Source organism: Chiloscyllium plagiosum, unplaced genomic scaffold (assembly GCF_037043375.1).
Source record: "Chiloscyllium plagiosum isolate Xiang-an unplaced genomic scaffold, Cpla_swu_hap1 HiC_scaffold_13, whole genome shotgun sequence".
NCBI lineage: Eukaryota > Metazoa > Chordata > Chondrichthyes > Orectolobiformes > Hemiscylliidae > Chiloscyllium > Chiloscyllium plagiosum.
Genome location: NW_028270151.1, coordinates 78,977,040 through 78,999,648, shown reverse-complemented (window position 1 = coordinate 78,999,648; position 22,609 = coordinate 78,977,040). Strand labels below are relative to the sequence as shown.

Below are 22,609 nucleotides of genomic sequence, written 5' to 3'. Positions count from 1 at the left end.
CTGGGAGGAAGGCAGAATGTTGGACAGGATGGACATTTAATCTTATTCAATCACTGGTACCTGCAGCATAACCATTGTGATAACTGTTGTCAATGGTTCTGAAAGGGTTAATACTGAAGAATGCCATCAATGAGATACCAGTGAATGATCATAAAGCACTGGAAATACTCAGCAGACTTTGTGGAGAAAGAAATAGAGCCAACGTTTTGAGTTGAAGATGACTGTTCCTCAGCACTTGAAGGGAGATAGAAATGTGATTGATTTGATGTTGTTGACAAAGGGGGTTAAAGGAAGAACCAAAGGCTAAAGGCTGGGTTAGGTACAAGACAAGAAAGATTGAATGACAAAGATGTCGTGGAACAGAAGGAGAGGAAAGTAAGAAAGGTTGTTGCAAAGAAACAAAGCATTTGGCCAGAGGGAGAATGAATGTTATTTTAACAAACAGTTTTGTTTGAAATCTCTCTCTCTCTCTTTCTGATGCATTGACAAAACTCATTTTCTCTTCCTCTCAGTTTTTAAGGAATCACGGGTACAGCCAATCTTTCTTTCACACTGCATCTCTCTGACCCCCATCCGTTCTTTGGACCCCAACTTTTCCCATGTATTCAAATCACTCTCCTCCCTGATGTTTCATCCCCTTATGCCCCCACCTCAATAAATCTCAACTTCAGCTTTCAGCTCCTCTTCCACCGCCTCCCAATTCCGTGTTCACAACGTTGCACGGGTGACCTCCTCTCTCATAGTTTTTCTTGACTCCCTCCCTCTGGCTTCTCTCCTGCTCTGGATCTTTACATTGACAATGATCGGCTTGACCCCAGCCATCTTCATTTATCTGCTTTCCTCAATCTCTCTGACCTGTCACCCTTTGAGCTTGTTGCACTCTATTCTCTTAGGCTGCACCATGACTTTGTGATCAAACCTCCTGATTAGGGCAGCTCTGTTGGCATCTGTTGGTATACCAACCTCTACCTTGCAGAGGCTGAGCACCAACTCTCAGACACTACCTCTTATTGGACAGAGCTTCAAGCTGCTGTTTGCAAGACATTCATTGACTTCCTCTCCCCCGGAGATCTTCCCACCTCATAATCCCTCCAACCCCAAGCAGCTCACTTCTGTCTCCTCGTCAAAATCCACAAACAGCACTGTCTTGATAGATTCTAGATTAGAGTGGTGCTGGAAAAGCACAGCAGTTCAGGCAGCATCCAGGGAACAAGCTAAATATTGGTAGACCCAATATTTAGCTTGTTTCTAACTCACACAGCTTATTTCTTCCCATCTTGACTCTATTATTTCTCCTCTATATAAATGGGTTGGGGTGGCATGGTGGCTCAGTGGTTAGCATTGCTGCCTCACAGCGTCAGGGACCTGGGTTCAATTCCAGTCTTGGACTGTCTGTGTGGTGTTTGCATGTTCTCCTGTGGGTTTCCTCCCACAGTCCAAAGGAGTGCAGATTAGATGGATTAGACATGGGAAATTACCCATAGTGCCCAGGGATTGGAAAATTACAGGGATATGGTTGGGGGCTGAGTCTGGTTAGGATTCTCTTTGGAGTGTCAGTGGGCCGAATGGCCTGCTTCCACACTGAAGGGATGCTAATCTCTCCTGATACCCTACACCATTTCAACAGTTTTCAATTTCCTAGCTCCAATCACCCCTTCTTCACCTCAAATGTCAATCCTCTAAGTCTCCATCACCCAGTAAGACAATTTGAATGCTCTCTGCTTCTTTCTTGAACAGAAACCCAAGCAGAGGCCAAACACCACCATCCCCTACTGCCCGGTTCTGACTGCACAATTTCTCCTTTAGATTGTCCATTTGCTCCAAATAAAAGCTTGTTGCAGTGGGTACCCCATGTGAATCCGAAAGAAGTCTTTTTTTGTGTGGGATAGGTGGAACATCCCTTATTCCAGTTTTGCTCAGGACCTCTCCTCAAGATATTTTTCTATTGTTTTTATTCATTCCCGGGCTGAGAGCATCACTGGCTAGGTGAGCATTCATCACCCATCCCCAATTGCCCAGAAGTCTGTTAAGAGTCAACCACATTGCTATGGCTCTGGAGCTACATGTAGGCCAGACCAGGTAAGGACAGCGGTTTCCTTCCCTAGAGCAGATTAGTGAACCAGACGGTTATTTTTTGACAATCAGCAATGGTTTCATGCTCCTCATTAGATTCTTAATTCCAGATTCTTTATTGATTTCAAATTCCATCAGCTACCATGGCAGTATTTGTCCCTGGACCCCAGAACATTTCTGGATTAATAATCTAGTGATAATACCACTTGGCCATTGCCTCCCATGTTGCATCAATAACTATATTGCTGCCTTGGCCCACTCTTGTTTGGAACTAGAAAACCTCATTAACTTCTCTTCCAATTCCCACCCCACTCTTGACTTCAAATGGTCTATGTTGGGCACATTTCTTCGCTTTCCTTGACTTCTCTGTCTCCATTTTCAGCAATAGACTGTCTACTACTATTCCTAATGGCCCACCAACTATCTTGCCTACACTTCCTCACCCCTTCTTTCTGCAAGGACTCGATTCCATTCTCCAAATTTCTTCCTCTCAGTCACATCTGCTCTGAAGATGACACCTTCCACAATAGCGCTTCTGCCAAGTCTTTCTAGGGATTCTCTCCCATCCACCAAGTAGTTGACTGGGTCCTCAACAGTATCTGACATATTTAACTTCTCTCCTCCCTCCCAGGGCAATGATGGTGTAGCTCTTGTCCTCACTTTCCACGCCACTAGACATTATTATCATAGAATCATCCTCCACCATTTCTGCCACCTCTATTACGATGCCACCACAAAATGTACCTACCCCTCTGCTGCCCTGCCAGCGTTCCAGAGGGGTTGTTCCCTCTGCATCACCCAGGGTCTGTTTCTCTTTCAGATTTTCCCATTCCTATACAATCATTGAAGATGTAACTCCTGCCCTTTCACCTCCTCCCTCCACCCTGTCCAACGCATTCCTTCCAGGAAAAGCTGCAGTTTGCTCGTACTCCTTTCAATATGTTGTATTCGCTGCTCACAGCGTGGTCTCCTTGATGCTGGGGAGGACCAAGCACAGAATGGTGACTGCATTGTGAAATTCCTCCACCCAGTCTAGAGGTATGAACCCAAGTTCGCAATCCCTAGCTATCGTACCCTTTCACCTTGCTCTCATACACACCTCACTGTCCCCAGCCCACTGCAGGCTTGAGGAACAGCACTTCATTTTCCAATTTGACACTTTGCATCTCCCTGGGTTCCACATTGCATTTGAAAACTTCAGCGCGGAAACTTTGTGCCCCATTTTGATGCTGTTTTTATTGTTTGCCCTGTGCTTTTCTGAACCTTTAGATAAAGCTGTTCACCATGCCATTTGTATTCTCTCTGAAGTCTTGTTTCTTTCCTACAATCACTTCCACTCTCTTCCTCAGCAAGTGAGGACTCCACCACTCTCCCCAACTCCCCACAATGCTTTTCTTCTCCCCTTCGCCTTCCTTGACCTTTCGTTCCATGATGTCTGTGCTGTTTAAACTCTCTATTTTACACAGCCCTCCACCTTGGTTCTTCCTCCACTCACCCCTTCAACAAAGTAAATTCATCCTGCCAGGTATCTGCAATTGGTCAATTCTGAAGAAGAGTCACAAATGGCCCAATTGCTTTATGCCATTGTTTCTACCCCACCTGACCTTCCTTCCATTACACCTATTGATATCTTCCATTCCTTTCATCCATCTTGTTTTTCCTTGGATATATTTGCATCGCTTTTCTCTTTCAGCCATGGCTCAGTTGACAGCTGTCTTCCCTCAAACTCGATTCAAGAGACACCCTGCAACCTGAAACACAGACACCATCTCCATTTGAGACGATACAGCAAGGCCCCAACTCGTACTTGGATGGATGAGTGACTCTCATTTGAAAAAGGGAGATTATCCTCAATATTTTAGTGATCATATTCATCAATCAATGTCACAAAAATTGATTTTTTTTTGGTCACTATTACACGCTTGAGAGTGCGAGCTGCATGCAAATTGACTGCTGCATTTCCAACATTAAAACAGTGGCTACAGGTTCAAAACCGATGCATTAGCTATAAAGTGTTTTGTGAGGGCTGGTGATGGTTCTGAACGGTGCTATATAAATGCTAGTCCTTTTTGATTTCTAGCTACCTCGTTCTGTTGAGGCAAATTCTACATTGTCACCACTTGGATGTCCAATAAATATCCCTGAGGATAAAAGTGGTGAAGTTTTAAGCAAGTTATAGCGTCACACAGTCACAGAGACATGAAACAGGCTCTTCGGCCCCACTCGTCCATGCTGACCAGGTTTCCAAAACAGAACCTGTCCCATTTGCCTGCATTTGGTCCATATCCCTCTAAACCTTCCCTGTCTATGTATTTGTCCAAATGCCTTTTAAATGTTGTAATTGTACTCGCCTCTACCACTTGACAATATAAGGTGGAGACTTCAGGAGCAGTGGATCCTGGAAGCAATGAATATTGTGTCTATAATGCACTGAACTCCAAAGCAGTCCAGGGGAAGCAAACAAATTGAGGCACTTCTAGCCATGTCCAGACAGGGTTTCCTCCATCTTTAGCAATGGGAACCCTTTCACACTGAGTTCAAGTATCTTTGATACTTGTTACCCAGAATCAATGCTGCTGCTCATAACTGAATGCCTTGGCTTATTCATATGTTCATTGGTAAGTGCAGCTTTCAAAACAGGAGCTGGGTATTCAGCAATGGCTGTTCTGTAATTCTTAAGCACTGTGAATGGGTCGGCTTGACATTCACTGAGTTACTCCAGAAGGGGTGGCATGTGAAAACTTTCAGTTACTCTCTTAAGGCTTTCATATGCTGGTAACCCCATTTGACATCACTTTGAAAGTAGCTTCCTAATTTACACTCATGCTTGTTGTGCAATGTCAGCATCTTCAAAGTTGACAAGAGGATTTTCTTTTAAATTCATTCCCAAGACGAGGGTATCGCTGGCGAGGCCAACAATTATTGCCCTTCCCTAGTTGCTCAGGGGGCAGTTAAGAGTCAACTGTATTGCTGTGGGTCTAGAGTCACATGTCGGCCAGACCAGGTAAAAATGGCAGATTTCCCTCCTTAAAGGTCTTTCGTGAACCAGATGGGGTTTTCCAACAACCAACAAATTAGACTCCATCATTAGACACTTAATTCCAGATTTTTTCTTGAATTCAAATTCCACCATCTGCTGTGGTAGGATTCAAACCTGAGTCCCCAGAACATTACCTGAGTCCCTGGATTAACAGTCCAGCGATAACACCTCCAAGCCATCATCTTCGCTATAATGTACTCTGTGAGTTGCACATGGCACACAATTGTGTTGCACATTTGGGGTTCAGTCTCATTTGATGGGTTATTGTCCATTCACCCAATAAACTGAATTGATGGCGATGTCAATGCAAGCATCATTTACAATCGCTAACACTATCGTATGACCTCGCTTGTTTCCTTATGGCTCACTGGGGTAACATTGCCCAACTGGAAATACTGGGTCTGAATTGTACACTTTGGGCTAATTTTACCAGAAGTTGGCTAAGTTGTGCTGGGTTTCAGGGAGGGTTTTGCTCTGAGCCCTGGTGGGATTTCACACACTATGTTGCAAAACCCATCTCTTAGCCATGCCTCAATGTTGCCTACTCATTCTGCCTTCCGCCTCTCCAGAGGTGGGAGTCCTGGCCACTACTGGCACTGGGTGCCACTTCTCGAGCCCAGCCTTGCACCAGAGGGTGCCCTTTGTTATGCGGGCAGTGGGAGGGAGGAGAAAATTTCAAGTGCCATGGCTAATGTTTCATTACACATTCAGCCACATATTAGTAAATCTATCATTATTTAAGGACCAGGTCACACAGGTTACCCGTCCTCAGCGCCATCCTATCTTAGAGGAGTGAGGGAATGTTACTCTTCCCCCAGTGCTCAGTGTAACCAAACATCTTCTCATTCAATGTGAAGCCATCACATACTCCAAAGCCTTCAAATTATTCAAAAGATTCACCTTTATTCAGCAAAAGCAAAGAACCAACCAAGCAAATAGACGCTGTGTTTGCCTCTAAGAACACACAGGGACCTGTTTGCCTATGTGAGCAGTAATAAATTTACAATCAGTGAATGATCACAGCACCCAGCTCCCATCTACCAGAACAGGCCATCAGAAATGTGCTCTCTTGCTAATAGCACCTGGCACTGCATCGCAGGTTCGTGTTGAATAGATGCCCTTCCTGCTCAATGCTCTTATCTTGCTGCTCAGAACACTGCTGCCACTCTCCCAGCTCTTCAACCTCCATCATATCCACCATTTCCCTGCAGAGTGGAGCATGTCAGGATTGTGTGGCACCCTTTGTCTACTGTAAAGTGCAAGGTCATGCCAGACCAATCCAAGCATTGGAAATTCATCTTCAGACGGCTTAACAACTACTCAGAGAGTAGTAAAGGTGGGGAACGCCCTGCCTGCAACATTAGTAGACTCCCAACTTTAAGGGCATTTAAATGGTTATTGGATAAACATATGGATGATAATGGAATCGTGTAGGATAGATAGGTTTCAGACTGGTTTCATAGGTCAGCGCAACATCGAGGGCCGAAGGGCCTGTACTGCGCTGTAATGTTCTATGTTCCACGGTCCCGACAGAAGAATGGGCTGCACTTTTATTCACTCAAAGGACTTGCGCATTGCTGACTGGTGCAACACTTATTGCTCATCCCTAGTTGCCCTTGAGAAGGTGGAAGAGATCTGGCTTCTTAAACAGCCTCAACCCCTGTGCAGCAGGTTGACCCACAATGCTCTGATGGAGGGAATTCCAGGATTCTGACCCAGTGACACCGAAGGAACGGCGATATGTTGCTGAGTCGGGATGGTGAGTGATTTGGACAGAGGTTTGCAGATGATGGTATTCCCATGCTGTCAATGTCCTTCGGGATGGAAATGGTAGTGGATTTGGATGGAGCTATCTGAGGAACTTTGGCGAATTCCATCTCCCAACATTAACCCTTATGTCTTGGGCTTACAGCTTAGCCATGGCAACCACTGTGCCACACCGACCCTAGCAAATGACCCCTGGCGAGTGACTGTCAATGACCCGCCATTTCCTGCAGAGATCCATCTCCTCCAATGTCTCCCTCCCTTCTATGTTGTGTCCCCCCCCCCAACCCCGCCCCCAACCTCCATTAACAATGAGTGTTCCCTCTGTATCCCAGCACTCCAAGTCCTAGAATGAGCTTCTCTAGTTTCCCCAGCATAGCCAAGGCTCCTGCTAACCAATGTTGACTTTGAGCTGGCTCCCCCAGGACTGACCGTGGCCTACCCCCACCCTGACCAACTTGGAGAAAAAATCCAATTTGATGAGTGAGCGAGCCCCTGACTGACCTTTGTGTGGCTATCAGACTGATGTACCTCGATTCCATGGCTTGGTTGCACTGGGTCTGAATGACTGACTTGAAGCTGTGTGGGTAGAGGGGGTGCATGGAATTCTCATTCAATCCGGTCCCATTTGTGCAACTCCTCCGGCCACCCATGAGATTTTACCTGTACCTGATGGTAAGAGCCCAGCTTTGCTCATTTCCACATACCTGTCATCAGACATAACATTGCAGGAGGGGGTTGCATATTGGAGGCCTCAACCTCAAGATCATTCCAACCCTACATCTCCCTCTGCTCTATTTTGTTGATCCCCAACCTGTCTTATTCCTCCCCTTAGAACCTACTAGCCAGCCATCACCATACTTAAGAGTCAAAAACCGAGGCACTGGAAAAGGACAGCATCAGAGGAGCAGGAGAATCGATGTTTCTGGCATAAGCCCTTCACCAGGAATGTAGGGGGGATAAGGAGCAGGGTGGGGTGGGGCTGGGGGGAAGGTAGCTGGGAAGGCGATAGATAGATGCAGGTGGGGGATGATGGTAATAGGTCGGTGGGGAGGATGGAACGGATAGATGGGAAGGAAGATGGACAGGCAGGACATGTCATGAGGGCAGTGGTGAGTTGGAATGGTGGATCTGAGATAAGGTGGGGGAGGGGAGATTTGAAAACTAGTGAAGTTGACATTAATGCTGTGTAGTTGGAGGGTCCCAAAGCGGAAGATGAGGCGTTCTTCTTCCAGACGTCAGGAGGTTAGGATTTGGTGATGGAGGAGACCCAGGACTTGCATGTCGTTGGTGGAATGAGAGGGGGAATTGAAGTGGTCAGCCACAGGACGGTGGGGTTGTTGGGTGCGTGTGTCCCAGAGATGCTCCCTGAAATGCTCCGCGAGTTTGCATCCTGTCTCCCCAATGTAGAGGAGACCACATCGAGGGCCTAAGACAACTTCCCGAGAACTTTAGCCAGTTCTTGCCCTAAGGGTGCCAGTCCAGGTACTGCTCCTCAGATGCTGCCTGAACTGCTGTGCTTTTCCAGCACCACTAATCCAGAATCTGGTTTCCAGCATCTGAAGTCATTGTTTTTAACCTAAGTGACTCCAGGCCCCAGGCACAATCCAACCCACAGACTGGGCTAAAAGGAGTTCAAGTGAAGGCATGAGATGGGCTGGCTCTTGGTTTGGTTGATATTTGAGTCACCGGGATTGCAAGGATGCTGAGGGATGTGAGGGTGTAAATTGTGGAGCTACCAGAATCAGCCAATCCTCCTCAGATTCAGAGATGGTGCCAGAGGTCTGGAGAATTATGGAAGCTACAGCCAGCTGTAATGATACACGACAGGGCAGTCATTTTAACAGCGAATTGGGAATGCTTTTGGAAATGAGCACCCAGGTCAAAATGAACCATCACTTTAACGAGTGTGAATTAATTAATCAAATATAGTAGGTATTCAATCAAGTCAACTTGTAGTCTGGTAACGGCGGAAGGTTGTTGAAGGTATTGTAGTTAATGTGATGTTTATTGACTCAAAAAGACATTTAATAATGTGCCATTGTTCAAGCAAATTTAAGGTCCATAGAATAAAAGGGACATTCACAACATGTGTCCAAAACTGGCCGAATGACAGGGAGTAGACGATAGTGGTGAAGTTTTGCAAACTCCAGAAAGTTTAGACTGAGATTCCTTAGGAGTCAACATTATATTCACAACTTTTCTTGATACATGTTTGTGACCTAAATTTGGATGTGCAGGGCATAGTTTCAAAACAAAATTTCGGTTATCTGTGAGGGGATAGTGTTTGACAGACTTCAGAGGATATGAACAGGACTGGTGAAATGAGCAGGAATGTGGCTGTTGGAATTTAATGCAAAGGTGTATGATTTGGTCTATGGAGCAAGGGTGGGTGAGTGGGACTTGCTGGGATGTTTATGCAAAGAGCTTCCATGAAGATAGCAGGCTGAATGGCCTCCTTTTGTACTGTAACACATCATTCGTTCAATGATTCTCTGAGATCCTAGCACGTGGGACGTCAACTTCAACATGGCGGATTAGAATAACCCCAAAGAGTGACGATCTGCATCAGTTAGTTGCATTAATTAAATTGCTGGAAATTTGTTTTCAATTTGAGTGTCATTGGCACTGCAGAGGTGTCAGATAACAGAGCTGTGAGCACTGCAGATGCTGGAGATCACAGTCAAAAAGTGTGGCACTAGAAAAGCACAGCAAGTCAGGCAGCATCCGAGGAGCAGGAGAATCGATGCTCGGGGCATACACCCTTCATCAGGAATGTGAGGGGGTGGGGGGGTGGGGGCAACATGTCTGAGAGATACATGGGAGGAGGGGGTGGGGCTGGGGGGGAGGTAGCTCAGAATGTGATAGGAAGGTGAGGGTGGGGGTGAAGGTGATAGGTCAGAGTGGAGGGTGGAGCAACAAGGATAGAACCCCCATGGTCCTCTCCTTCCACCCCACCAATCTCCGGATGCAACGTAACATCCTCCACCACTTCTGACACCTACAGTTAGACTCCACCACCAGAGCTATATTTCCTTCCCCACCCCTCTCTATGTACCGCAGAGTCCATTCCCTCCGCAACTCCGTAGTTAGGTCCATGCCCCTGACCGACCAACCCTCCATTCCCTACACCTTCCCTTGCCACCATAAGAAGTGCAAAACCTATGCCCACACCTCCCCCCCACCTCCCCTCCTTCCAAGGCCCCAAATGACCCTTCCACATTTGGCAGAAATTTTCTTGCACATCCAAACATCTCATCTACTGTTTCCTTTGCTCCCGATGGGGTCTCCAGTAAAATGGGGAGACAGGACGCCAACTCGCGGAACGTTTCAGAGAACGTCTGCCTTAGAATCAAACAACCCCACCGCCCTGTGGCCGACCACTTTAACTCCCCCTCTCACTCCGCCAAGGACATGCAAGTCCTGGGCCTCCTCCAACACCAAATCCTAACCTCCTGACGTGTGGAGGAAGAACGCCTCTTCTTAATACTTGGGGCCCTCCAATCGCACTGGATCAATGTGGATTTCACCAGTTTCCTCATCTCCCCTCCCCCCAATCTTATCCCAGATCCAGCCCTCCAACTTGACACCACACTCATGACCTGCCTTATCTGTCCATCTTCCTTCCCACCTATCCGCTCCACCCTCTGCTCTGACCTGTCACCATCACCCCCACCTTTTGTGACCTATTGCATTTTCACCTACCTGACCCCCAGCCCCAGCCCCAGTCCCCTCTTATTTATCTCTCAGCCCTCTTCCACCTCACATTCCTGATGAAGGACTTGCGCCCGAAACGTCTATTCTCCTGCTCCCTGGATGCTGCCTGACCTGCTTCGTTTTTCCAGCACCACACTTCTTTGAAACAGAGCTGTGAAGTTTTGTAAATTTATTTGTGGACAAAATGGTGCACATTAGAAGACTGCTGTTGTGGACATGAAGATACACCTCAGGGACAATAGTATTTCTGTTTCTACCCCTTAGTCATCACCATCTCCCCCCTCCCCCCCATGTGTGTATTTCTGGATCCCTGGTTTTCACCCACTGCCTGTCTCGTTCTTTTTAGTTGTTACTCAACCACAAATGTGGGTGTGTTTGCCATTGTCTGTCACGATTGGCCTTTAAAAATGTCAGCTTACGTAAACAGCCTAGAAAAGATTAAACATTGAAGCACTGAAAGGTGGTGTTGTTGAGTGACTGGCCTCTCAGGAGCTCAACAATTCTCCCATCACTAAAAATGAATGAGCCCGCAGTTGGTCTTGCATGGGTGTTTGGCACCATCTTGTGGTCAATACTGATCTTGCAACAGTCTTGAGGTTTCTGCCGTTAACTCTTTTCATGAACTGGCTGTATGTGCCTGGAGAGGTTGACGAAAACTCACACCCAAACAGACTGGCACCACTACCCAAGGTGACCAACACCATCACACAAACTAACTGACACTGAAACATCAGTTAGGCCACTTTTGGAATGCTGCATGTAATTCTGGTCTCCCTCCTATAGGAAAGATGTTGTGAAACTTGAAAGGGTTCAGAGAAGATTTACAAGGAGGTTGCCAGGGTTGGAGAGTTTGAGCTATAGGGAGAGGCTGAAAAGGCTGGAGCGTTGGAGGCTGAGGGGGGGACCTTATAGAGGTTTATAAAATCATGAGGGGCATGGATAGGGTAATTAGACAAAATCTTTTTCCCTGGGCCACTAGAGGGCAAACGTTTAAGGTAAGAGGGGAAAGATTTAAAAAAGACCCAAGGAGCAACTTTTTCACATGGAGGATAGTGCTTGCATGGAATGAGCTGCCAAAGGAAGTGGTGGAAGCTGGTAGATTGACAACATTTAAAAGGCATCTGGATGGGTGTATGCATAGGAAAGGTTTAGAGGGATATGGGCCAAGTGCTGGCACAGGACGAGATTAATTTAGAATATTTGATCAGCATGGATGAGTTGGACCGAAGGGCCTATTTCCATGCTATATATCTCTATGACTCTACAACTCTATGACCCAATGACTCTATGACCCTATGACTCTATGACCCTATGGCCCTATGACTCTATGAACCTATGACCTTATGGCCCTATGACTCTATGATTCTACGATACCAAAACTGACCAACACTGACATCCACATTAACCGACACACCATCACAAAACTGACTTACACTGAAACAAAACTGATCTGCACCATCACACAAATTGACCGATATGGACATCCTAAAAACAAAAGCATATAAATTGGACAAAGATGGGTCTCAGGACATTAAGATTGGACAGGGTTTTTAAAAAGGGACTATTCTCCAGGGTGTGGAGGAGCAGGTGCGTGTGCATGAATTAGCAGGGGCAGATCAGGACAGCTTTCAGGATAAGGAGGCTTCTCCTGAATTATTTTACGGTGTTTGTTCCTGTCTATACTACATTCATTGCACATGGTTTTGAACTTCCTTCAAGTTAATGTTTTCTCTGTGATTAGTCGATCAAACCATTCCATAACTTTCAAGACTCCATCTTCTCAATAGCTCAGTCTTCTCTATTCCTAAGGACCCCATAATTCAGACTTCCCTGAAAAGTTATGTCTTTTCAGTTTTGCTATTATTTTTGCAAATATTTCTTTCTGCCTTATCCACATAATATCCTTCACTAACATTGAGACCAGGATAAAGTTAAAACAAAGGGATTTGCAGTCTTTTATTAATCTAATGGATCAAAGCATTCATGAACATTTAGGTTAGATTCCCTACAGTATGGAAACTGGCCCTTCAGCCCAACAAGTCCACACCGACCTCCATTTAGCATGGTCAATTCACCTAACATGCTTATGTTTGGATTGTGGGAGGAAACCTACACAGATACAGGGAGAATGTGTAAACTCTACACAGACAGTCACCTGAGGCAGGAATCGAACCCAGGTCCCTGGTGCTACAAGGCAGCAGTGCTAACCACTGAGCGACCAACTGTCAATCTGCTGTCAACAGTAAATTTCAGACAGTTTTCTTTCTCTACAAGTTGTTGAATAGTTTTTAATTTCTTCTATCCAAAATAAAATTCACTATACCCTTCAATCATGATTAATGTTCACGAAAACCTGGGTTCCAAATCAGCTGGTATCTGAATTCTTCACTAGTTGTCTGGTCTGGGTACAACAATCTTCTTTCCCATTAATGTCAGTCTTTTTTTTGTAGCTACAGAGTGACTGTTATCTACAGTAATCAAAGGCATATAATGTATTAACAGATATAGTCAGCATCAGGTGCACACTCTTCTGCACCTAGAGGTAGTAACTTTGGAGGCTGGAAGGGCATTTAATGAGATGGACATGTGGCATACCCAAACTCTGCCAACTTCCCATTTCTGCCTGAAATGTGTTCAGCTTGGGAAGGTCCTTACAATCAACCTGCCCATCCTACCCATCAGGAGACCAATTCAAGTTCACATAAGCTGTTCCAGTATAGATACAACACTGGCATCTACCTGACATTGTGAAATGTTTCCCACATGTGTCTCATACACAAAAAGCTGGACAAATCTACCCCGGCCAGTTATCATCGCATCAGTAAAGTGACAGACGGTGTCATCAACAAGCAACACCTGCTCAGCAATAACCTGCTCAGTGACACCCAGTTTGGGTCCTGCCAGGGCCACTCAGCTCCTGACCTCATTACAGCCTTAGTTCAAACATGGACAAAAGAGCTGACTATCAGAGGTGAGGTGAGAGTGACAGCCCTTCACATCAAGGCTGCATTCGACCGATTGTGGCATCAAGGAGCCCCCGCAAAACTGGAATCAGTGAATATCAGGGAGCAAGTTAGTTGGAATCATAACGGGCACGTAGGAAGATGGCTGTGGTTATTGAAGGTCATTTGTTTCAGCTGAGGGCATTTCCAGAGGATTTCCTTAGGGTAGTGTCCTCAGTCCAAACACCTTCCGCTCCTTCATCAATAACCTCTGTCCATCATCAGGCCAGAAGTGGGAATGTTCGCCAATGATTGCACAATGTTCAGCAGCATTTGTGACTCGTATGAAGCAGTCCTTGTCCATGGAAATTGTCCACATTCAAATGCAGCAAGACCTGGACAATAACCACCCATACACTCACAAGTGGCTAGTAATATTCACACCACACAAATGCCAGACAATGACCATCTCCAACAAGAGACAATCTAGCCACCGCATCATGACGTTCAATGATGTTACCATCACTAATTGCCTCACTATCAACCAATGGATTACCATTGACTAGAAACTGATCTGAACTCACCATACAAATATAGTGACTACAAGAGCAAGTCAGATGCTAGGAATACTGCAGTGAGTAACTCACTTTCTGCCTCCCCAGTGTCCATACAAGGAACAAGCAATATTTCCACCCAATTCTTTTTCTCTCTGTGCAGAAATCCAATGTCTGTGGGTGGCAACAACGTCTGGAAATGGAAGTGAATGCTACGTACGGCATTGGCATCATTGTGGGCACCCAGGCAGCTTAAAGGGAAGATCGGGCACAAGGCAGGAGTGTGATGGAATACTCCTCACTTGTCTGAATCAGTTTAGCTACAACAGCACTCAAGAAATTTGACACCACCCTGGACAAAGCAGCCCACTTGAATAGCACCACATCCAAAAACATTAACTCCCTCCACCAAAGATCTTTAGACTGCACTTTCCAAACCTATGAATGCTTCCATCTGGAAGGACAAGGGCAGCAGGTATTTGGGAACACCACCCCCTGAAAATTCCCCTCCCAGCCACTCACCATCCTGACTTGGAAATGTATTGCTGTTCCTTCATTGTCAAAATCCTGGAACATTCCCCTCACCAGAGCTGTGGGCCTTACCAACACTAAACAGATCGGCCCAGTTCAAGAGGGCAGCTCACCACCATCTTCTCTGGGGCACCTAGAGATGGGCGATAAGTGCCAGCCCAGGCAGCTATGCCCGAATCCTGGGATTGAATTTCAAAACAGGGTCTCAGGTTACCACCCCAGTGGGGTGATCCCAGCTGCAGATGGCCAGTCACCAAGCAACGTTCCCAGTAGCTACAACCCAGTGGGGGAAGTGGTATAATCACTTGCTGAAAGGCATCCTGCTCAAATTTGAATCTCACAATCATATTAAAATATTTAAATTAGACAGCTGCTTTCGGAGCTGTTCCACATCCTGCCTCCCTTCAACCTGCAAGTGGATTTGTTGATTTTTAAAAAATATTTAACTCTATCCACACCTTGATGTGAGGGGATATCCAGATGGGTGTCTTTGCTGCTTTGTTATCAAAAGGGTTTAAAGAATCTGACTGGGTCCAAATCGCTGTTAGCTGAAGGAGATTTCATCGTACCCGTTTGGGCTGGAGTTGAATGCAGATGAGGTGAATCAACCACATCCCCCCTCCATCTGAAATCACCAGCTGAGCGCCTTCTTACAGTTAGTGAGCTTCACAATTACTCAATGAGTTGAACCATAGTCACCGATAGAGATAGTTTATTTAGTGACAGGCGGAAATCAGATTCAATTTCAAGTTTACTGATCATAAGTACAGCACATCCAAGCACCCAAGCAGACATAGAGAAGGAATTGTTGCACTGAAGCTGATATCGGCCTAGAGAGAAGCAAGGTAGTCAAGCAGGAGGCTGGAAGAACACTGCATGCCAGGCAGCGTCAGGAGGTGGAGAAGTCAATGTTTCTGGTGTAACCCTTCTTCAGGAGAAGGAAGAACAAAGAGACAGCAAATCTCTGGGCAGTCACTGGGGAAATCGGAGTTGACTCAAGGTGAGGCCTGGCAACGGCCAAGGCGATAGATTTCTGGGAATTCTGTAATAAAAGAAAATGTCAATGAGAGAGTAATAATCACATCTTCTAATGGCTCAGCTTCTGTGTCAGGGCCCTTCAACCCCACGGCATCAATGTGAACTCCACCAGTTTCCGCATTTCCCCTCTCCCCACCGCCTTACTCCAGTTCCAACCTTCCAGCTCAGCACCATCCTCATGACCTCTCCCATCCATCCAACTTCCTTCCCATCTATCCGCTCCACCCTCCTCTCCGACCAATCACCTTCAGCCCCACCTCCATCCACCTATCGCACTCCCGACTACCTCCTCCCTAGCCCCACCACCCCCACCACCCCCACCACCCCCACCACCCCCACAACCCCCCCTCCCATTTATCTCTCCACCCTTGAGGCTCCCAGTCTCATTCCTGCTGATGGGCTCCTGCCCGAAACGTTGATTTTCCTGCTCCTCGGATGCTGCCTGACCTGCTGTGCCTTTCCAGCAACACACTCTTAGTTCTGTATCTGTCAGTCTACAACTACCACTCACTCATTATTGTGGGTGTGAATTCAAAGGTCGAAACTGCTAGTGGAATTACTGTCATGCCCAATGTGGAATTACTGTCATGCCCCATGTCAGCTCTCTGCAACAGCAACTCAGCTGGACATTCTCTCCCTCACCCACCTCTTTTCCTTGTAATTATCTCTCTTCAGGTATTTGTCTAATTCACTTCTGAAATCTAGATTGAATCTACTCCATTACTCAGGCAGATCATTCCATATTGTAACCACAATCTGCACACCAAACCTTTATCCTTCTTTCACCTCCTGCTCTTTTGTTATTCAGTTTATATCTGTATTCTCCAGCTCTCAAACTTTCCAGCAATTTGTACAAGTTCTCCCTGTCTGTCTATGTGAGTACCTCATAATTTTGATTACCTCTGTCAAATCCCCTCTCAATCTTTATTATTATGATTCCCCACAGCGTGGAAACAGGCCCTTCAGCCCAACTAGTCCACACCCACCCTCCGAAGAGTAACCCACCCAGACCTATTCCTTCTGACTAATGCATCTAACACTATGGGAAATTTAGCACGGCCAATTCACCTGACCTGCACATCTTTGGACTGTAGGACGAAACCCACGCAGACACGGGGAGAACGTGCAAACTCCACAAGCCTGAGGCTGGAATTGAACCTTGGACCCTGGTGCTGTGAGGCAGCAGTGCTAACCACTAGGCCACCACGCCACCCCAAAATAGGAGAGGATGGTTTCGATCCATCGACCTCTGGATTATGGGCCCACCACACTCCCGCTGCGCCACTCCGCTCCCACAATACTACCACTCGGCCATCACATTTTCTCAACTTTAATGACAATAACCCCAACCTCTTCATTCCTCTCTGAATCCTTCCCCTCCATTCTAAAATCTGAAGCTTAAAGTTTAACACAAATGCTGCGACCTTTGCTGAACCAGCGTTCATTAAAGACTCAGCGTCGAGAGTGGGGTGCCGGAAGAGCACAACACCCCACTCTCGACGCTGACCTCCAGCATCTGCAGTCCTCATAAAGATTCACCATTGTTTGTCTACTTCTTCACTGTAATAAAAATTTTCAAAACAAAGATTTACAGGTCTGTGCTAGATTAAGGCTTTTTTTAAGATTTAGCAAAGAGGGGAAACACAGTCACAATTCAGATCCCTCTGACCGATAAGGCAGAAAGGGCTTAAAGGCCTAAACAGTTGTCCGGTTTCCATGTCTTTCAAAGGTGGGAACTGCTTATGGTACGCTAACCATTGAGCAAGATGTTTCTCCAGCATTTTTAAAAATAGCAATTGAAAGTTAATGGCGTCCCTCTGAAGCTCATGTTCAGGTGAATCCCCTTATGGCCAGGCCCTTTCATTCCCTTGTAATCTCCTTCAGCTATTGAGCATTTTGCACTCTTCCAGCTTCTGCCCTGGAGTTTCCTCCCTAGCTGCATCTGCCTCCCAACGTTACTCCCCCCTCTAGAACTCTGTTGAAATCTGATCTCTCGACTAAACTTCCTGGTTTGATTTAGTGTATAATTTTTAATTCTGGGGCCCTCGTGAAGTCCCCTGTTCTGGCTGCCTTCATTCCTGGTGCTGGATAAGCACAAACGTGTTCACTGTTTCTACATTGCCCCTATCATGCAGTTCATTCCAAGTTTAAAGGATACTCAGTTACACTAATAAGTCTGTGAAAAAGGAAAGGAGCCGTCCCATTTCCTTTTATTCGGAGATTCCAGGTTCCCAGTGCACGAAAGTTTATCTTATGCAGCCCATGACAGTGAACTGAAGTAGGGTGCTCCACTCATATTTACCAGGAGGTTCGCAGGTGTAGAGCGCTTCCATCGCTGTGACGTACCCTTCGCCCAGTTGTTGGATGAAACTTGTGGTGGGCACTTCAATCAGACATTGAGTATCCTCCCAAAACAGGAGACCCCTGGCATGAAACTTGCTCGAACTGAACATTGCAAACTGGTCCTCCTCAGACCCACCGCGGCCATGTTTGAGCTGCATTGAGAAACCACCGATTACTGATGGAATAAATATACTCTCATGGTCTGTACATGAACTGGCTTTTATTATCAGGACATGTAGTGATGGACATCGATATCTGTCATGTGCTCAATTAGCCTTGAGAGATCCAAACAGTAGGTCACACTCACCTTGACGGGTTTGACCAGACACTGAGCATGGTCACTCAGTGGTTAGCACTGCTACTTCACAGCATTAGGGACCTGGGTTTGACTCCAGCCTCCAGTGACTGTCTGTGTGGAGTTTGCGCATTGTCCCTATGTCTGCGTAAGTTTTGTCTCACAGTCCAAGTTGTGCAAGTGAGGTGGATTGGCGATGCTAAATTGCCCATAGTGTCTAGGGATGTACGGATTAGGTGGATTAGCCAGAGGATATGCAGGGTTACGGGGATAGAGTAGGCCAGGGTCTGGGATCCTCTTCAGAAGGTTGATGTGGACCTGATGAGCAAAATGGCCTGTTTTCACACTGAAGGGATTTCATACTCAGCAATTCTCTCCAATTTTCAAATTTGTCTCTTCTTGAGTTTGGAGAATGGATATTTTTGGGAGGGGACAGTGGTGTGGTAGTGGTGATGTCTTTGGACTCTTGCCTGAGGTTCTGGGATGCGGGTTTGAATCTTACCCGCAAGATGGTGAAATTTTAATCCAATAAATAGCTGGAATGAAAAGCTGGCCTAATGGCAACCATTGTTGGTTGTTGTAAAAGCCCATCTGGTTCACATGTCTTATAGGGAAGGAAATCTTCCATCCTCACTGGGTCTGGTGTACATATGATTCTGGACTCACAGTAATGTAATCAACTCTCAACTGGCCTCTGGATAATTAGGGATGGGCAATAAATGGCAACCTAGCCAAAGATGCCCACATCCCATGAATGAATGAATTAAGTAATGGCATGTGTTTGATCTGAAAACATTCCACTGAAATTGAGAGTTCCAGATGAATTGTTGGCTAGAGTTGGTGGGGGTTATAGCAGGTCAGTTACAGCAGCTACAGCACAGAATGGAAGTAGAGTAAAGCTCCCTCTAAACAGTTCAATCTCAAAGTGCACCAATCTGAAATGTTTGGAAGCGAGCTCAAACCAAAGCCTAAAGACTGTGACTGCTTGTATTCAATTGGTAAAAGCCTGAATGAGAGGTGAGCAGTGCTGGGATTAGAGTGCATTATCTCCACCTACAACTCCATTTTAACTCAATTCTTCCTTTTCTTCCAACCCTCTCTCCAATTTTTGTATTTGTCTGTGTTAATTATTTGTCCAACAGACTAAGTGATTTGGTAGTGAGTTGTATAAAAAGAAGCCCCAAACATTTAGCCAAGCTCAAATACTCACTTGTTGGTCTTTTAAAAACTGCAGCACTTGATCCCTTTTCTCTGCACGGGATGCAACTGTCTGAGCTGGTACTTGTGCCAAGTGACACGTCTTAAAATCTGTTACTGGAGCCTGAGTGCCATTGAGGCACAGCAGCTTAAAGTCACTGGAGTTGAGACCTGCAGCCCACTCCTCTTGTGAATTACCTTGAAAGTGAAACATCAATTGGTTTAGAATACACAGAGCCGTGGCACACAGATTCAAAACCTTACCTACAGAGCAACTGACCTCAAAATAATCCAGTTGTAGAGATGTACAGCATGGAAACAGACCCTTTGGACCAACTCATCCATATCGAGCAGCTATCCTAATCTAATCTAGTTCCATTTGCCAGCATTTGGCCCATATCCCTCTAAATCATTCCTTTTCAGATGGCTTTTAAATGTTGTCATCGTAGCAGCTTCCACCACTCCCTTCAGCAGCTCATTCCATACACGCACCACCCTTTGCTTGAAAATGTTGCCCCTTAGATCCCTTTTATATCTTTCTCCTCTCACCTTAACCCTATGCCCTCTGGTTTGGGACTCTCCCACCCGGGGAAAAGACCTTATCTATTTACTCTATCCATGATTTCATAAACTTCTATAAGGTTACCCCTCAGCCTCTGAAGCTCCAGGGTAAGAGCCCCAGCCTATTTAATCTCTCCCTATAGTTCAAACCCTCGAACCCTGGCAACATAGTCAAAATTTTTTCCTGAACCCTTTCAAGTTTCACAACATCCTTCCTATAGGAGGGAGACTGAAATTGCACACAATACTCTAAAAGTGGCTGAACCAATGTCCTGTACAGGCATAACATGACTTCCCAACTCCTATACTCAATGCACTGGTCAATAAAGGAAAGCATACCAAAAGCCTTCTTCACTACCCTATCTACCTGCGACTGTACTTTCAAAGAACTATGAACCTGCACTCCAAGGTTCAGCAACACTTCCTAGGACCTTACCATTAAGTGTATAGGCCCTGCTCTGATTTGCCTTTCCAAAATGCAGCACTTCACATTTATCTAAATTAAACTGTATCTGCCACTCCTCAGCCCATTGGCCCATCTGATCAAGATCCTGTTGTAATCTGAGGTAACTTTCTTCGCTGTCCACTACACCTCCAATTTTGGTGTCATCTGCAAACTTACTAACCATACCTCCTATGTTCACATCCAAAACATTTATATAAATGACAAAAAGTAGTGGACCCAGCACCGATCCCTATGGCACTCCACTGGTCACAGGCCTCCTGTCTGAAAAGCAACCCTCCACCACCACCCTCTGTCTTCTACCTGTCACATCACATCACACCTTGATTCTTTTCTTGCCATCACATGAAACAGAACCACTCAGGAAAGAGTGCCCAGAGTGTTCCATTGTTTTATGTGAATCTATTTACCAACACACTGACCGTGTTTGATTGGTCATGCCTGGGCACAGAATCATAGGAAAGTAGAAAAAGTTGGAATCTAGAACTGTAACATGGAGTGGACATTTGAAAAGTGATTAAGCCGATTACATACTTAGGAAATATCACCACCTCTGTATAGACCAATGTGTTTCAGTCATAGAAATCTGCAATACAGAAACACAGGCGGCACGGCGGCACAGTGGTTAGCACTGCTGCCTCACAGCGCCAGAGACCCGGGTTCAATTCCCGACTCAGGCGACTGACTGTGTGGAGTTTGCACATTCTCCCCGTGTCTGCATGGGTTTCCTCCGGGTGCTCTGGTTTCCTCCCACACTCCAAAGATGTGCAGGTCAGGTGAATTGGCCATACTAAATTGCCCGTAGTGTTAGGTAAAGGGGTAAATGTAGGGTAATTAGGTGGGTTGCGCTTCGGCGGGTCGGTGTGGACTTGTTGGGCCGAAGGGCCTGTTTCCACACTGTAAGTAATCTAATCTAATCTAAAAAAACCCTTCAGTCCACCATAGGCGTTTGTGATAAATCTCCAAAAGGAGCAGTTTTCTACAAAAAAATTTCCAATTACACTATTGAGAATAAATTAACTAACAAGTATGAGATTGTATCTTGATCTGAATCAAAGACAATTTTGAATTAGGAAGGTGTAAGCAGTTCATCTAGCCCACTTAAGCAGAACAATGGGGCTTCCCTCATCATATGCAGGTAAAATCTGTCTTGGGTAGTAAAGAATGGTGATCATAAATTTCTCCCTTTGCTTCACACAATGTTCAGTGATTTGGCAAAGAAGCATTTTGTCCCCTTTGTTGAATCAGTGTGAGATTCTGAGTAATGTATAGCACGAATGGGGGTCATTCAGTCTATCGTGTTCTTTCTGACTGGCTGACAATGAGCAATCCCTAAATCTGCTTTACAACTCATTACCAATAGCTTTGTGTGTTACAGCATTCCCAGTACTGATCCACATACTTTTTAAAGACTATGAATATTTCTACCTTTACCGCCCTTTCAAACAGTCAGTTTACAATCACTCCCACCCCTCTTATTCCCACTTACAGGACAGACTAGTACTAGGGCATGGTTTAAAAATAAGGTGACAGAGATAAGGAGATGTTTTTTCTTCCCCTAGAGGGTCATGAGTATGTGGAACTCTCTTCCACAGAGGGCAGTGGTAGGGCTAGAGGGGCCAAAGAGTTGACTGCTGCCGCTAATTTGAAAGAAGCAATCCAATCTTACTGAAAACATATATAAAGAGCTCTAGTTCATAAAATGCTCAAATCTCTGCAGTGGGATTTAGATTTATAGCCCTCTGATTTAGAGGCACAGGAGGTCTATTGAGGCAGTTTTTGCCTATCAAGTCCATCAGACAACTTCATTTACTTATTCGCTTTAATGAATTAATTGTAGTCATAGATCCCTACACTGCAGAAACAGGACCTTTGGCCCAACAAGTCCACACGAGCCCTTCAAAGAGTAACCCACCCAGACACATTGCCCTACCCTGAATTTACCACTGACTAATGCACCTAACCCACACATTCCTGAATACTATGGGATAGCTTTAGCATGGTCAATTTACCTGATCTGCACACCTTTGGACTATGGGTGGAAACCCACACAGACACGGGAAGAATGTGCAAACTCCACACAGTCAGTCG

At 45.7% G+C, this 22,609-nt stretch overlaps 1 protein-coding gene across 1 annotated transcript in view; it reads right to left on the bottom strand.

The window, feature by feature from the left end:
- Positions 1–15,468: 15,468 nt before the first annotated feature.
- Positions 15,469–22,609, bottom strand: part of LOC122555751 (serotransferrin-A-like) — a 28,293-nt gene continuing 21,152 nt past the window's right edge. The window contains exons 8-10 of the mRNA XM_087993802.1: positions 19,508–19,692; positions 17,962–18,154; positions 15,469–15,663 (exon numbers count right to left, since the gene is read on the bottom strand). Of these exons, the coding sequence (XP_087849928.1) occupies positions 15,617–15,663; positions 17,962–18,154; positions 19,508–19,692 (425 nt within the window). The 3' untranslated portion in view covers positions 15,469–15,616. The remainder of the gene's footprint in view (positions 15,664–17,961; positions 18,155–19,507; positions 19,693–22,609) is intronic.